Genomic DNA, 18780 nt, shown 5'->3' with positions numbered 1-18780 from the left:
ACAAACACCCCAACAACAACAGTGTAATCAATATTCAACAACATTTGATAAATCTAGTCATAAGATAATCATGGAAATATCAATGAGAGAAAATAATAGGGGTAGAGTGTATAGCATCTAGAATGGTAAGGACAACAAAAATTTGATGAGAGACGAAAACGCGTCTAGATTTCCGATCTACCATCAGATGCGTGTCTATGGGGGTTCTTGTCCCGGGCAGCATTACAGTTTGACACGCTTCTGTCTACCATACATGGACGATACAGTTTGCTCATGCAAAATTGTTTCCATTGTGAGAAATACATGGCTCATGATAACAACAAGGTGACGATATCATCCTATTCTTGATCCTCTTGCCAAAACATTTTAGACATCTATAATCGATAGGATTAGAATTGTTGATGAAGGGTTTGAATGATTCATGGTATATACTATATATTATATAGGGTAATTAACGTGTTTTTTGCAAATAAACCGCATTCAGTTATCCTATAATAGCCTTAGCCAAGCGATTAATAAATAAGGGAAAACAGAGAAAGCTCCAGAATATATGCACTACTTCATTTCCCTCGAAAATTTTGTATGTTTATGTAGACGTAATAAGTTAAACAGATGCACCCATTATAAATATTTATTGTATATATTCAGAATAGTTTACGCTTACGGTGCTCCCGAAGTATGCGAACCTAGATGGCGGACATCGGAACGTAACATGGGTAACAGGTTAGGCGATAATTTTTTTCCAATTTTCCTTATTTTAGTCCTATTATCAGTTCGAAGACTAGCCAAGAGCCTCCCGTAGTATTTATACCTAAAATTATGGCCTAACCCTAACCTAGTACACATATTACATTCCGATGTCCGCCATCTTGGTTCGCATACTTCGGGAGCCCGACGCTTACTTTTGACCACAATGTGTTGTTCTACCGACAATTTTATCTATGTTATTACTTAATGTAATGGACCTTTGACCCTCGAAAAATTCTTCCTATACTTTACCATTGCAAAATTTTCGGGGCTATTTGAAGAGTGCTTTTGCGGCGCCTGTAAAATTGGGTATGTGTTTCAAACCATCATTATGATTCATCGCATACAACAATCTGTTTTTTGAAAGTACCGGTAATTAATTTTAGCCTAGTCTATCACAGCTATTTCTACACTAATTTTTTATTACAGCAATTAAATTTAAACTCCTAGGAAGACGGCGTGATCATTGAATGATCTGATTTTATTTAAGTTTCCGAAACACAACTGAAAACTAATGAATAGAGTTCAAAAACGCCAAAACGAAGTAATGTTTACGACCACACTTGAAAATCTGTCTGAGTGAGAAAAGTGTCTGGGCGGATGCGAAAAGGGAGCGTTGTTACGTCACTTTTTGCATCTTGCTGATTGGTCAGTGTCACGAAGTAAACAAAAAAGTCGATGCTCGGGGAAAGGTCCATGGAGATATAAATCCCTATTTATTACAAGAAAACCGTATTTAACTTAATAAAATCTAACGCTTCAATTAAATCTTCAGAATAAAAACATTTGGGAAACATTTTTTTTTCCTTTATCATTTGTTTTTGTTTCAAGAGCTGTTACCGATAGTTGTATAATCTGATTAAAATGGTTTTGACCTTGATTTCTTTTGTTAGGCATTGTCCAATATTGTTTTCATTTGAGTTTTAATACGTCTTTAAACTGTCTTTTCTTTGAAAATTGCATGTGCGACCAATGTGGTCTTCAAATTTCCTCATATTTTTGTTTTTGTGCGATCGAGTTTGGGAGATATTATTCCGCTCTCTAGCGATTTCTAGAGGAAGGCATATGATGTTGAGGGGAATTACCGAAAAAGTGCGTGTAAGGCTAAGGCACACCTCAACGGTGCGGTATAGAATCACTACTAGTAATACCGTACCGTACAGTGCTGCAGTGTCAGATCTCAGGATCTGCTATTTTATTTATATACATTTCTGTAATTAGGCCTACACCCTCTTTTTACCAGCAGTTGTTTACGTAGTGCAAAATTTGCCTAATACTTTTAATATGGCAAAATATTTGATCCAAACTTTAGTGTATGTTGGCTTGTTCTTACTTGTAACTGCTACAGATGATCCGGCAGTAATTGAACTGGATGCAAAGGTACAGTATGGTGAACGTCAATTTTCTGAAATTAGGATTTCACCGATCTGCTTAGAAATGCGAAGTACAATAACTGAATAACATTACTCGAATATCCTACATAGTCTGTTTTTATATCTATATATCGTTTAGGTTTATTGCGAATCATATGCTGATAATCTGATAACAAAGTAACAGAATTTGCTGTAAACTTTTTAAGTATAAGGTTAATTTCGTCTTTATAATCTGCATTAAAGACCAAATTTAAAATTATTAAATGAATTCACACACACTGACACACAACCACAGAGATATCATAAAGTACTGAAGTAAGAATAATGCGAGGAACGCGGTAAATTACATAGTAAAAAAAAATAAGTAAATGAAAATAATAAAAATTATTGCCACTCCATATTAATAATTTTATAACAGTTGCCAAATTAAATATCGGTTTTGTACACAAGAGTGAACAATAAAGAAATATTTATTAAAAAGATGGCTAAATTCAATTGGGAGTCAAATGCCAAATTTCCCAACCAAAAGTTGCCTCAGTTGGGTGCATGAAGAGTTGAGCTAGATCACTTTATTTAAAAACAAACTTGCAAATTTTGAAATCTTGAATGCGCTCACAGTGCAGTGGTATGAAAGGTCCCAGGTCAATTATTCAAGCTTCGGCAACAGTCTAAAGATGGCAATGGATATTTTTTTTCTGATTGATGTCAATGACTCGGTAAAAATAATATCGATCCCTGTTAAGTTGGTGTACTATGAATTTGCAGACATGACAACAACAATAAATATAAATATAGTAATTGAACTTAGCTCTGTAGCTTGACATATGTCCTTTTTCTTTTTGCGAAGAATGTCAAAGAATTGAAAGGTTGTGGTCTTGTGGATTCAAATTGGAATAAAAAATAAATATAAAATTGTTAAATACTTCATCTTTAAGGTCTCGTGTAGTTTCATACCTCAAGTACTCCTGGTGGGCGTAGCAAAAAAAAACCTTTTGCTTCGCCCACTAGAAGTTCTTGAGGTATGAAACTACACTAGACCTCATCCTTGTACTGGTTTGCTTCATAGAAATAACATGAAAGTATCTTATCATTCATATTTACTACAACTCCTATACTTCTAACTAAAGTTTTTTATGAGATTTAAATAAGTTAATCATTTAATTCCTTTATTCAGGAGTTCATTGGTGATCAAAGCCAGGTTGGATTTACTGCAGCTTATGGTGATGTCAATATGGATAAGAAAACAGATGTATTTGTAATATCAAGTACAGTATCTTTGCACAATATCTATAAATATATATGATGGAAATTTTTGTTGGTATTTCATACCCTTACACAGTTACACTAAACAATGTACTGCACAGAAAATGTATGTAAAAGGATGATAGACCTAGAACATGCTACCCAATTCTTGGCCTGGGTTTAAAATGAACAGCATTAGGATCTTGAATCTATTATCTGGTAATTATTTTTTTTTCCCAATATTTAATATTTTATTTTTTTAAACCCTGTTTTAATTATGGTTGTGTCCCTTTGATAACCAGTTTGGTTCTTTTTTCTTGATTCATTCTTCAGAAATATTCCCCCACTTAATGCCTGCCTAATTGTTTTCTAGATACTAGGAAAGAAATTCTTATCTTCCTTGCATATGAAAAATTTCCTATCTTGAGACTGAATCAAACATTAGTACTAGATGTCATTGCAACATCAGCTGTTCCTGCGGATTTTAATGGGGATGATATAACTGATCTTCTAATCACTAGCAAAGAAAATGGTAAGAATTGCTAATGGGTTGGGTTTATTACTAAATGAAAATGTTAGTGAAAGGGTGTTTAAAAAATATTTTTATATCGATAGCATCTTATTATATCTATAATTAGGATAAGATGGCTTGGCAGTGTGGCGCATCATGCTAAGCGTTAGGAATACGCTCCCCACCGCACCACTGATTCCCGATGGTGAGTGCCGGTTGCGGGGTTAATTATGTGCGAGAGGATTGCTGAACTCATAGCTGCGTATGGTGGTTCACATAACCGCCGGTCGGTTACCGCTTCCTTCACCCTCAAGTCCATGCATCTGAAAACAAATAACTGGCTTATTAATACCTGACATGGACTGATACCTGGACGAGAGGCCATGGTTCGCCATACGATTAAGTGGTATTATTGGCTCTCCTCTCCCCGGGATAAATATGTAAATCCTATCCTATTTTATATTTTCCTATAATGTCTTGTTTCAACTACAACAACAACACATTCATTTTATCTTTTCATGTAATATTTATAGCAATGTATATTTTGATTTAGAAAATATGTACCGTGTCTTAATCTATTGGGGTGGTAAAGATGGAAAATTTTCATCGAAAAATTTCTATGAATGTCCAGAAAGATTTTATGATGAGCCTTTAGTTTTAGATGCAAATGCGGATACAATTTCTGATCTTTTTGTTGTTTATTCAAACCACACTACCAGGTAGGTGATTATTATGATATTATAGTTCAAAGTATTGGAGATTGTGCTGCTTATCTGATCATTATGAAGAAATGATCGAATTCTTTTTTAAATCATCATTTTATGACACAAATAATAGCGCAGTGATACCTCGGTAGTCGAACAACTCGATTCTCGAAAAATTCAGAGGTCGACCAAGAAATTCTAATCAAAAAATGCTGCGGTACTCAAAATGGAACCGCACATCGCAGCTGCCTATTGATCATTCAACAAGAAATCAAATATAACATGGACATAAAGACCTAAACGTACTAGTATGAGTATTGCAATCTGTCACAGTAGATTACTGGTACAACAATCTTCACAACTAACGTGAAAGCGGTACCACCACAAGGTGCGCATTTTTGGATGCGCATTTTGTCTTATAGAGCTTGACGAAATTTGCGCATTCTTTGATGCGCATTACTGCGCATAAATATTTATGTAAACACTTAAATAATTATTTTTATTTAGGTACACGTGTTGTTAATATGTTTTGGGAAGGGCCTATTTTGGAATGTGTAAAAACTATTATGGCAAATGGTTTCTTATGGCAAAAATGTTTCGGTACTCGAACAATTCAGAAGTTGAACACCAATTCTGAATGAATTATGTTCGACTACCGGGGTGTAAATAGTATTGTCTTGCTATGAACTTGAAGTCCTTAATAAAAGGACAAGGAGCAATGGTCGAGGGAGAAATCAAGGCAATGATATAGTTTTGAAATTATAATTTTAATTCATCATCAGAATTTCAAAAAATTATAATACAATAATCTATGTAACGGTTTTGAATAGTATCAAATTTATCTTATTTCTCTGAAGACACAGATTTAAATAGGACTCTAGTCTAATAGCCCATATAACAAAAAAGTCAGTTACTAATTATGTTCAATTTATGTTTTATTTGTACTACATCAATGTATATTCTTTTTTAGAGGATTTCTTATAGGGGTGACCAAACAAGATAAATGGAGTTTTGTGTCGAAGCCTTTCAAAACACGAGATGACATCGAACTCCTTGATCCATATTCCCCACACTCTAATGCATTTATTGATTTGACCGGAGAAGGTTCTGCGGATTTATTTCTTACTTCTGAAAAAGAAGGAAAAATTGAATATGAAATTTGGAATGTGAGTATGAGCACTAATTCACTTAATTTTGTTATTTTTTAATTGACAATTTTTTTATTGTCTGTATTCATATTTTTCATATAAAAGTAGAAATTTTGACATATCCGAGTCACAATGTATGCCTTCCCCTAATTGCATGTTAAGTATGCTTATCAGAAATTTTAATGTAAATTATAACTAGCATTGAAGAATGCGAAATTTTTTTAGAATTCTCTTCGATAATCATGATTAATCTCATCTTAAATCCTACATCTTTGAACAGGGTTCATCATCTGGTTTGGTACAATTTAAGACAATATCAACCTATGAAAATGATCCGAATGTAAAAGTCAGCCCGGTGGCATTCTCTGATTTCAATGCAGATGGAAAACAAGATATTCTTATTGCAGTATGCACACTTGATGCAGACAGGTACCATGATGTTTAACTCGTGGTTTTTAATCTGGAATTTAGTCATGGTTCACCAAAGCAATATTCACCAAAATAATTTTTTAGTTTTATTGAAACATCTTTACTTTTTCTGGTTTCGCCCTTTTTGGTTGAGCCCTCATTTTGTTGCAGTAATTATGAGTAAGATACTGATATGTGATTTGGGCGGAGGAGAAGGTTCAAAAATTGGATTGCTCATTTAATTTTATTTTGCATTTATCAGGTTTGATCCACTCCTTTTTTTGTTTTATGTAGTTGCAAAGATGGAAAAATTGTCATTTACGCAAACGACAAATGGTATAATTTATTTTCTACCAATGAAGAATGGAGTTTTCCTAATACAAAAGAGTGAGTTATAAATTATCTCAAATTCGCTTGAATATTTTATTTGCATTGTCAGGTATTAGGAAAATGGAAAAAAACTTCTTTATTAGATTTACCACTGTACTATATGGTGCTATAGATTGAGTTTCTGCAGGACTAACTACTTATCCATATTCTATGCTTGTGCTGGCGGATCTGTATCATATAATGCAAGGATGCTGTAGCAAGAGTGAAGATAACAGTTCTAAGGGATTAATTGTCTTGCTGCACAGTAACACAAATCTATTTCTTTAGTGTTTCGTCTGACGCAAGTTAGTTAACAATTCTGTATGTCTGACATTGGTTGGACGAAACGTTACAGAAACATGCGCCTCTATTTGTGTTAGTCTGAACTGAAGCAACACTCTTGATAAATCGCTTATAACCGATATATGGAACCTAAATTGTTGTTGAACGTGGATCATGATTTTTCAAGTTTTGTCTCATTCATTTTTGCATTTTTAAATAAACAGACATACACAACATCATTTTATATTTATGATTTCATGCATTTCAGTGAACTCCTTCATGTACATAACACGCTACACATTGCTGACTTCAATCTTGATTCCTATCCAGATATTCTCATGATAATGCAAAATAAAGAAGGAATCCGGAAAGCTGTTGTTTTCTATAATGATATGTGCAAGTAGGTTTTTTACATTCTTTGAGAACTGAGAGTATGTGATAATCTTATCTCATTGGCACTTGTTTTTCTGTAGTTAGTCATTCATACACCCTTTCTAGTTATGCACAATGCCAATAATATGCTATGTAGTATATTTCGATAGGAATTTCAAGCTGACTTATTATGTAGAATAGTTATAATTTTTGAATAATTTGTTCTTGTGCACTGCAGGGCTACGTAAACGTTTGATTCATTTGAACATATAGCTTTTGTGGTAACTGGTATACATTGTCAAATACATATTTGAGATTATTTTTATTACCACAATTAGAAAAAAATGAGTGCTCAGGTTCAACATTTCATCTTGGTCGATTTGTAAGAGAGTACATTATGTACTTATAATAACTACACAAATGTGAATATACCAAGCAGGGATGTAGGACTGGGGGTGTGCAACTCAGATGAAGATATGAGCCAACGTTTTTTAATTAATTTTATCCTGGGCCACTCCATGTTTGAATTATTGGTTATGACTCAACCAACCTGGTTAAAACCACCAGTTTATATAAACCAAGTTTCGTAAAACACATATCAACAAACTTCAATAAAACACATTCGATAAAGAGATGGTCAGTTGTCCACAAATCACATCGTTTTCTTTCGCCACGAAGGGTTTTGCTCATTGCTACAATCCAGTTCGAGTATATCATGGAAGAATATTACTGAAACTGGAATAGGCCTATATTGCATATATTCTATATTCAGGCTTGTCTAGTATACAACATACATAAATAACTTGTATAGGTTATTAACAAATATTGAATTTTGGAGAGTAAAAAAGGTATATTTAACATAGTTTCGATTAGATTACTATTTTTTATTAGTACCTTTTTTATGAGTGCCTTGGTCCAGCGTCCAGCGTCCATAATCGAATACTGAACTATTCTGAAGAATAACACTGAAAAAACATTTCAAACTGAATTAACAGGGCCAAAACAATGCTGCATGTTATGCCATTATAAATTTTTCACAGAACAACCAACTGCACTGGCCCAGGAAGGCAGCTTGGTATATGGCTGGAAATGCCGAATTCAGATAACGCTGTTCTTTCTTCATTCTACGATTTCAACATGGATGGAACGTTGGATATTATTGTAACTACAAAAACAAATGATGATGATAAATACACTATGAAAGCCTATAAAAATATGATCGCTGATGATGTCACATTTCTGAGGGTTCAGGTTAGAGATCATTCATTTTTATAGAATTTTTTTTAGGATTTATAGAAAGGGGGAGGGGTCTCAAAATCGGATATTGCCATGCAACGACTTCTGAAACAGTCCCCCCGATCACATACTTACTCTAAAATACCACGACAATCTGCAGATATCAAAGTGTACCCGATTTCAATTGGATTCAATGCCTATTTTTGCAATGGTGTGAACTTGTTATTGTCGTAATATCCCATGGCTACGAGTATAATTTATTTTTGTATAGTAAAAAATTGATTGAACATACTTTACATTGATTAACTCATATATCATCATAATTTGAGTTTCGAATTCACCCTTAGTTATCGTCAGCGTCTCGCCACCAAAGCTCTCATAATACCGATTTTTTCACACTGGACGCACAGTTCTGGGCGAAAAAAAAATAAACAATTAATCAATGTCCTCGTGAAACAATATGTGCAGAGAAATATTTGTGAGATTGGGCTCACTTGCAAAAATATAGTTTACTGTCATAATATCGTTATTTACTGGCTAAAAAACACGTCAAGATGACGAAGACAATCGGCGATTTCAACAAATCAATCGCACACAATAATAGCCTCCCTTTCTATACTCAAAACCTTTTACTTGGTAATGGTGGTACAAATTCGTGTACTCCCGTAGAATGTGTACCACAGTACCAGTTTACGGTTAGACCATAATTTTATAACTATATTCCTTTTTTTAGTTTTCTTACGAGTTCGTAGACTTTCTGTTTTAGCCAAGTGAATATACTCCCTGCCCATAGGCTTCCTTCTCTTTACACAACTTCATGTAAAGTAGGCGAACAAAATTAGTACCAATTCCACTGATTACTAAGTAATGTGAAACTGAAAATTTTGTTTCTTTTCTGAAGGTTCTCTCCGGTCATAACGATACAGCTGTGTATGGCGTGAATGTACCAGGACCATATATATTATATGAAACGACAAATACCATGGTAAGATGGTAATAGTATTTTTTTTTGCATGCTGGTGTACCTGTTGTTGGATATTATTTTGTATATGAATCGAAAGTAGAAAATGTGATATTTTTCAATTTGTTAAATTTGAATTGGCCACTTTTTTTGTTGAATTTTCCATTAAATCAGTGATTCCCAACCTACCTGTGGTACGCGTACTAACGACCACGGGAAGGTTTTTCCAGGTGTTACGCGAGTACATTCTGTTTTGTTTTTTCCAATCCTAATTAATTGCGGTGCTTTTCTTTGAAGCCATGGTGGTAAAAACTTTTTTTTTTCTGTGTTATTTCAGAGCAGTTATGCTTTTATTTATTTTTAAGTCCATGCCACCACGAAAAAAGTTGTACCCAATTAAAATTGGTACATCAAGGTATTTCAAAGGCTCATATTGGTCACGAATTAAATACTTTGCGCAAAAAAAGAAAGTCAGTATCCACCGAAAAAGTCGACTCTCTTGGCCCAATCGCGGCGATCGTTTCAGAAGCTGTTGCATGCATATTGAAATAAAAATATTATTTTGGAATGTATTCTAATTACTAATATCTTCTGCTTTGGCTGCCTTTGGTTTAAACTCTGTGCAATTAACTTGTAGGAAAGCATGTGGCATTCATATTTTTGATTTAATATAGTGTTGTCACTCCTTTTTGTATGCTTCATATACAACACATTAAAAATCTGCAATATTATTCATTATATTCCAGGGAGGAGCGCAGTGTGGTTCTCTTGGTCAAATGTCACAATCTTCCCATTTATCATTGCAACTACCCTATATTATATTTGGACTTGGTAGATTGGCAAATTTTGTTGATCAACTGATGGTTTCTGTTCCAGTTCCTTTGATTATTGATCCTGATGATCCTGTTATAACTCTCGTTGATAACAATGATGATTCAGATCCAGGTAGAAGTTAACTCTTATTTTAAACTATTGACTGGCTTAGGAAGATTTATATGAGGATTGGGTGCAATACCAAGAACGGAAAAATAAATACACTGTCCTCTAGCATTTCTTTCTATGTGAGATTCTAAACAATTATGTTTAGAAGCAGGGGTGAAGCCCGCGGGTTGGAATCATCCCCTTCTAAAATGAAAATAATAAAAAATTCTGTATACTACATAGCTATTTTCGTAACTTAATAAAACGACCCTCAAAATACTTTTGTTGAAAATCCACGTTTTCCAGACCTACTACCTGTTACCTTTCTTTGCACTAATTCTCTTAAAAAATCCATTTAAATTTGGATCACGCCTGGTGCTTTAACATGTAATGGCAAATGTTATTAAAACACACCAGAAGCAAAACGTGGTAGTTATTTATTCATGCATATGGCCCATTATAAACAGTCGGATATATAGACAACTTTCTTCAGACTAGGGTAACTTTTTTAAGGAATGTTTATATGAATATTCTGATTCTCGGACCAATATTAGGTCGTTAGATTGTTAATGTAGCATTAAAACAGCCCCATCACCAAGTCGATGTAGGTAGTTGTTAGTCTTACTATATTGATGTCATATTCTGAGTGTGATTTTTTGTTAAACCAATGTCAGTTTGGATTTCTTATCGTCTAAAAACAATGTAGCCCAATATGTATCCGTTTCTGCTTTTCCAGAAAGAGACACCCATATTTACATTGTTTTGTCTTATACCTGTGTTTATTTGGTTTCGGTAACTTCCAAGCTTTCTATTATTAAAATTAGCTTAACACAAAAATATAATCTGCTGAGCAGGGCTATTTTCTTTATTTTAGCAATTAAACCAAACACATCATTATCAACTGAAGATCCATTCACACCCAGGAATTATACATGGCCGATGTTGATCCCAAACTCACAATTATATGTGAATCCTTACCCACGATCTTCTCCCAACAGGTATGTCAAGTGTTTTTGCTGTGTGATGTATTAACTCTGAAGTCGATAAAAATCACACATAACTTGGAAGCTTTTTTTTCCTTTCTGTCTTCTGAGAATACTTATTCAATAAATTGTGTTTCAAGTTCCTTACAAATTTTGACTTTGATAATCAATCTTAGAAGTCGTTACTTTCGGCACTGAGCCCGATATATTCGATTTTTCCACTTTAGCTGCAACTCCAGAAAGATGTGCAACTGTGCAAATGTGCAACTGGCTTTGACACAATTTCAATAGTTTTCGCTAATTTTCTGTAATATTTCAATTATTGAATCGTCTCTAACAATCAACTTCTGCTTTTGTGTTTGTTATTGAATAAAGTGTAAGTTTGTGATTTTAGAATCTAGAGTTGGAATTGAATTTTCACGTTAATTATTTGGGGAGCTAAGGTTTACTCGTGTCCCAAACCACAGCCTTTTACATATACTTTATAGCATACTAGTATTTGTTTTTACCTGAATATACTTATCCATATTTCTAATGCCCAGTGGCGCAGCCTTGTGGTGTCCCCTCTTTCGGGATGACCGACAAATTCGCTGATGAGTCGGGCTAATATTGGTAAAATTGCCAATTGTTTTCGTCAGTGGGTCATATGAAGGTGACATATTTAGGCCGTTTGCAGTATACTATTGGACATGTGCCACGAGGCGCAAAATTTAATCAAATAAGTAATTCCGTAACTCAAATTGAAATTTCCGACCGAAAATAAGGGAGTGAATGTCGAGATTGGAAAGCGGTTTTATAATATAAAATACATATAGTATAACGAAAAACACCGGAAATTTTTTTTCATATGTCTGTAAACTATATTTCCGCTAATTTTTAGAATTCTCGGGATATGTGCCACGAGGACGTTGATAATTAGTTTTTATCGTCCGGAACTTTGCTTCCAAGTGTGAAAAACTGGTTATTATGTGATCATCTGTGACGAGACGCTAAATATAATCAAAGGAGTGAATCCATAGTCCAAATTAAAATTAGAGACTGAAAATAAGGAAGTGAATGTCAAGACGGAAAATATGACGTAAAACACCATAAATTTTGTTTTAGAATCGGCACGACAAATCAAAAACGCTATTTTAGACATTGTAAATCGCCAAATTTCGCACACATAGTCCTCTTGGTAGGAAGTTGAACAATTCGACTAACCATTTTTTAAATTACCATCGGGGCCGGCACTCGATTTTTTTCTGGATTATGATGCTTTGACAATGTAACATTATGTTCAATTTTTTTTTATTATACTACAATAAATTGTACTCTGATATTTTATCGCTGACCTTTTTTTAACGGCGATCTTAAAAATAATCGTGGCAGTCATTGTTGAAAGGACAGCTCAAATTTCACGAATCCCATGATAGCAAAAAAATACGAATCAAATCTAATCGGGCAGTTTAACCACGTATTTTATGTACGCACATTGCCGTAGTAATGCTCTTATTCCATCACAAGTCGGCTCAAAGCGGGGTTACGTTAAACACAATTGAATTAATATGGTAAGACAATTTAAATGCTCATATCGACCATGGATTGGATATTTTGCTCAACAGAAAAATCGAGGCGCAGTTCTTACCACTTCATGGCAGCTCCTGCCACGAACGTACCGCGGCGTCTCTTGCCATGGTTTTATCGCGCTGTTACCGGTATATTTACAAAGTCATGTACAATATTTTAGTTTATCATGCGAAATTATATCTACTTAAACCTAAACCTAACCCCAAATACATCAAAACTGTATTCATAAGAAAAACATTCCAACTTACCCAATAATTATCACCATCAGGGACAGCCCTGCTAGTACAGCCGACATGCCGTGATTACGGCAGCAAAATTGGTGGTATTCAATTTGCTGCGTGACCACGGCAGCTCGCTATTAATTTGAAGCAGCTAAAAATTCAGTCGCCGTGTGTTTGGACACAGCGGCAATGGTTTGGAAATCCCGCCATAGTTTTGCGGCAGCTCTAGACGCCACAAAATACTTGAAACTGCACTTGGAAAAATCGTTATTCGCTGAAAAGTAGGCTATTTTAATGATCGGCGTAATCGCTGCAACTGTTTTAGAAGCCGTTGCACTGGAATTTCCGATTTTGAGACCACTTTCTGAAAATCCTGGCTGCGCCCCTAAAAATGAACATTTCCCATTTAGTCATATTTGTCATCAATTTTTTGTAATTTATTTCTTTTCCATTATTTACAATATGGGCTTCAATGTCATTAAGTCGCTCGATTGAAAGGGTCATTATGGATGGATATTTGTTGATATATGTGACTCCATGACACTGTTTAATATTTGATGATTTATAAAAAGCTTCTGGCACTAGTGGTACCTTGTAGTGTTACTCTCTAGGGAGTTTCGTTACCATTTCAGTGAGTTCTCATGAACTCGCTTCACGATGCCGGTGTAGAAAGTCAAGGTTCCCGTTTTCCACGGCATAGCTAGGGTTGCCTCTGATTGATCGCTATTGTTTGATTCATTTGAAAAATAAATTCGTTGACAACTCTAATTTATCAAACTGAAATAAAGCCAGATGGCAGAGTTTAAATAAATAACATGGCCAGCGAAATGTCAGCAAAATTTTAGACAAATTTGAAAAACTTGTACCCAATGTCATATGAAGGTGTTTCGGCCTTTTTTGAAAACTAACGAACTTTATGATAAAATATCAGGCCCGTAGGACTCTCAAACAAAAATAATAATAAAATAACTAGCATTAGATTTCTATCATTTTCTTCCAACTTCAAATTTTGATATTGAGATAGAAAAAGCGTTTTTTTTTTCAAATTCTCAACAATGACAACAATAAAGCACAACAATTCATATATTGTGTCCATTTAATAAGAAACTTTTCTAGGTGGAAAATCAAAGTATTGGTGACTCCAAGTCAAAGTGTGATAACAACTGCTATTGTTTTGTTGGGAACCTGCGGAGTTTTAGTTATTGCTACGCTTGTACTTCATTGGTTTGAGAGAAGAGAAGACAAACAAGAAAAAATTCAAGAATCTTACGGATTCCATTTTGACGCCATGTGAAAGTTATGTTCTAACGACATGAAAGTTGATTTTAGTTCTGTAACATCACTCCATAAATATTGATGATTGTGTCAGCTTCCAACATACCGAAAAGCAAAAAACTTGATTCAAGCCAAGGAGTGCCGCTTTGATAAACTGAGAGGCAGTGTCAAAGTATTCACATTTGTTAACGATGTTTTGTAAAATTTTCACATTTTAATGTATATTGGTCTTGGGATATTCAGACAACATAGTTAAAACTAAACTTGAATTAGATAATTATTTAGCTTTCAACATACCGAAAAGCAAAAAAAAAATTGATTCAAGCCAAGCAGTGCCGCTTTGATAAACTGAGAGACAGTCTCAAAGTATTCACATTTGTGAACGATATTTCGTAAGATTTTCACATTTTCATGTATATATATTTATCTTGAAATATTCAGACAACATAGTTAAAACTAAACTTGAATTGGAAAATTATTTTGGAAATCAAATAATATGAATATCAATTTCGAACGGGAAATTTAACGATTTTCACAAGTCATGATTTGTACTTAGATCATAGGAGAGCAATTTGTCGAATATCACAAATTTTATATGTGTATTCCTCTTCTGAATTTTAGAACAATAGGACTTTGTATAAAAATTATTTGTTTGTATGGACATATACAGTTTTGAAAATTGTTAACTTAGTTAAATTTTTACTTAATCTGATATTTGCACATTTAGGTATAGTTACGTACGTCTTGTCATGATGATATGCTGAAATCAGTAGAAATTTTTGTAAATGAGAAAAATTGTACTTTTATTTTGCAAACTTTGTTGAACTCAGGGCTGGGAAGCTGGAGCCATGGAGCTCTGACTTTTTGGTGGAGCTGAAACCAAGCTTACCATGTTGGACGGAGCTGAAGTTGGAGCTACCAGAAATTTGATTGGCTCCAGCTCCTAACCATATTATTATTTTGTAATATTTATAATTTTTTAATACTTCAAGCGAATAATAAAATCCATCCTTTTGAGCTCATACATTTTTAATTCGTAATAATTTAAAAGTTTAGTGCTGAATTTATATATTCAAAATTTGAATTCTGAAATTCTTATATCATAGTTTTGAGTCCATATTCCACGAAACTGCACTTGGGCAGGTATTTCATGGCATTGGTCAAATATAAGAACCTCCATGAAAAAGAGCCGAAGACCATCTCCGACGTAAAAAATGAAGCGTTGGAGCCACATTCGAATTCACTGCGACTCGGGGACCACTGTGCTTTCGGACTATCTCCCCAGCCCTGGTTGAACTGCTTGAAAGTTTCATCACTGTGTTAATATTTAGAATTTTACGATTACAATCATTTGTCTTGAATATATAAGCTTTTGTGCAATAAAATGATTGTATATCTTGCTTTTATTTAGTAGAATATTAAGACTCATTCAATCGCATTAAATGCATTGCCGGGATCGAAAATTTTAAGAACGGGTTCCCTCAACTCACTGACAACAGGTTCTTCATTTCTAAAAATCTATGTATGCCACGACGTAAACCACATATAACAGGCTTTCGTAAATTGCATACAAAGCTTTGGAAATAAAATATAACGCGTGTGGTCAAGGGCGCAACCACGATTTTCACTGACAAGTAAAATATGCAATCCGTGGCCGTTAGCAGCATTTAAAGCAGTGCTTATTAAACTTTTTAATCCGTGCCCTCTTTTTAGAATTTGTCAAGTCTAGCGCCCCACCTCTAAAATAACTAGCTAACAATAAGCTACAAATAACAGATAGTAAGGTGAAAGTATGTTTTATTCGAGAAACATGTTGAAAATACGTGGACGGAAAGTAAATATCCAAAATAAACGTGGTACACAATCAGATTTGAGGTCTTGGTAATTCGTCTGTTCTTTCAACAACGACCGCCATTCACTCAATTATTTCTAAGATATTTCCGTTAAAAAATCCCAAGGTCGACGATAAAATCCCAAACTGTACAATTTAATTTAGTACAATGATTATTTATTGAGCATATATACTTTACATTAATTAGCATTATGTATAATCATAATCCTGGAAAAAAGGACGAGTGCAGCCGCGACGGTAACTAAGAATGGATAAATGAATCATTCAACTTCAGTGACTATGGTAAAATGTGCGAATAAGCGCGCCACTGAATGTTCAAACATCATTATTTTCCATGGCGCGGTAGAGAAGCGCTTAATATGGTATTCGTTCGGGCCGGTTATAGAAGTAGCAATTGAATTTCAACAGCCTGTGGTGTGTCACGTATTTGTTTTCGTCAGTAAAGTTTCACTTTTGCTCGCGTTTTCCCTAATCTATTTTCAGAGGCAAACACGAGAACCGCCATCTCCTATCACTCGGACTTTGCCACGATCCATTACCGCCATTTTGTTGAATATTATAATTATAAAGATTGGATATGAGCGTATACAAATACACTAGATTACTAGCGTCATCTTCCGTACATAAATAACGAGGGTTAACGAAGGATTTTTATCAGAATCAAAATAATAATAAATACGACAAGCGTTATCATTATCGATAAATGATATTATTGTAATTACTGATAGTATTTGATAATTGATATGGTATTTACTTGGGAGATGTGAATGTAACATGTGAATGAAGGAGTGGGATTGTTTTTTTTACTTATTATCCTAAAAGGTATATTATCCTAAATGTCTCTCGCCTTTTCTTTATTTTATTATATCTCATTCTTCTAGTGTGTATGAATTATAATTTTTCTTTCCACTTTTTTATTTAAAAGATTTAAACCTTACTTGCGGTTTCGTTTGCTCCGCTGATTTTATAATATTTTTTTTTTACTAATTATTTTATTGCCTGTAATGCTGATTATAGAGTCGAAATGAAATTCTACTCATTATGTTCAGTATACATGGTATTTATCTCTATCATTTTTCTGACGCATTTTTGTATTTGGCGTGTTAAAATACAAAATGTAACTATTTCAAAGACGCTTCTGGTTACATAAAAAACAACTTGAAACAAGTTTTAAAAATATGTAGTGTTTTTCAATCTTTTTAAACTTCTCAAAAAGACAAAAAACAGTATCTATATATATATGTATATGCAGTTATTTCTATTTAGTGAGTGCTAACAACTTAAGCAGTCTGTAGTAAATTATTGTTTTAACAAACGTTGAAAAGAGTCAGAAGAATCAATTGCGCAATCAAATTTTTTTTTTCAAAACAAAACATGATAAGCACCAAGATGGCACACAATCTGAACACAGTATGTGTACCAGGTTGGGGTCCAGGTTGTGCGACATCTTGGTGCACATACTTCGGGAGCGCCATATTTAACAATATTATGCAACAACCCAAGCAAATTTAATATCTGAGTACGAATTAATCACCAGTTGATGGCGTATGTTAAATATATTTATCTTCGAATCAAAGTTGCGATTGATAGTTATAAACTGATCGACGTGGTAAATATTTTTATGTTTCTAGCTAACTATTAGCTACGTACAGCTCACAGTGTAAAGACCTTCAATATTTAGGTAATCAATAGGCCACCTGGTACAGTTTAAGCTCAACCAATAATTTTTGTTCGACATCTACATTCTGATGCACATGCAATTATTTTGTTTCGAGCAAAACTGATATGTTACTTACTTGCATATGCTATCATTTTTCACAAACTTGATCACATCATCAAAATCGCTGATTGTTTTATCTTCATAAATCAATCCAGTCTGATCCGTTTCTGATAGGAAATCTGTTTTTTATTCTGAATCGTCTATTGACCCACAAGACGCATTGTTGACAATCTTAACCCCTCGAGGAACTTTAAACTCTGACAATTCGATTTTTGGAATGATATTTAAACTGGTATCACTTGTGTTAGCAATGTATTCAGGTATAAGCTAATAACATCGAATAACCAAAAAATCTATTTGTAGAAAAACAACCAACCTGGTATCTCGACTGTTTGAATTTTGTGAAAAGCACCATTATATTTATGTACACATCGTTGTGCTGCTACAAGAACGGGAGATTCCGATATAAAGTTTGGTAAATTGGCAATCCAGCAATCTACCGTATCATGAGAGTTGTATCCGTAACCCATTTAAACGTCAACCTTTTTTCTCTCGTGACCCACTTCCGTTGCACGAAAAATTCTGTGGCCCATTAACTTTCTCATGCACAGGAAAAACTCAAAAAAATTCATTACACAAGATTAGACACTTCCATTTTCATAATGAATATAAAAATTACCGTTTAGTAGCTTAGTACAGTATTAACAATCATTGCTACTACAATCAAAGTTTAACTAATTCACCAATAACTCTTGTAATTTTTAATATGTTTGTGGATAATAGACCCACCTGAAAATGTTTCCGTGTCTTTGCAGTGGACCAGATAAATGCAACCAAACAACAACTGTACCACATTAAAACAGTCGCTAGACTAAAGTCAGAACAA

General features: G+C 34.1%; 1 protein-coding gene across 2 annotated transcripts; it reads left to right on the top strand.

Moving 5' to 3' along the window:
- Window positions 1–1934: 1934 nt before the first annotated feature.
- On the top strand, window positions 1935–15722 carry LOC120336233 (T-cell immunomodulatory protein-like). 2 transcript variants are annotated; one of them, XM_039403860.2, is made up of 13 exons: window positions 1935–2127; window positions 3295–3385; window positions 3736–3894; window positions 4427–4592; window positions 5548–5743; window positions 6006–6154; window positions 6428–6520; window positions 7053–7184; window positions 8197–8407; window positions 9294–9377; window positions 10100–10298; window positions 11149–11272; window positions 11485–14120. In XM_039403860.2, the coding sequence occupies exons 1-13, from the start codon at window positions 2032–2034 to the stop codon at window positions 11546–11548; spliced, it is 1764 nt and encodes a 587-aa protein (XP_039259794.2). In that variant the 5' UTR covers window positions 1935–2031; the 3' UTR covers window positions 11549–14120. The 2 variants fall into 2 exon arrangements, with proteins under 2 accessions (XP_039259794.2, XP_039259792.2); XM_039403858.2 differs by lacking the exon at window positions 11485–14120 and adding an exon at window positions 14164–15722 and having other exon boundaries at window positions 1938–2127.
- The last annotated feature ends 3058 nt before the right edge of the window (window positions 15723–18780 follow it).

The sequence above is a fragment of the Styela clava genome, chromosome 2 (assembly GCF_964204865.1).
Source record: "Styela clava chromosome 2, kaStyClav1.hap1.2, whole genome shotgun sequence".
In the NCBI taxonomy this organism is placed as follows: domain Eukaryota; kingdom Metazoa; phylum Chordata; class Ascidiacea; order Stolidobranchia; family Styelidae; genus Styela; species Styela clava.
The sequence above is the reverse complement of the archived record's forward strand: the minus strand, read 5'-3'. Positions and strand labels throughout refer to the sequence as shown.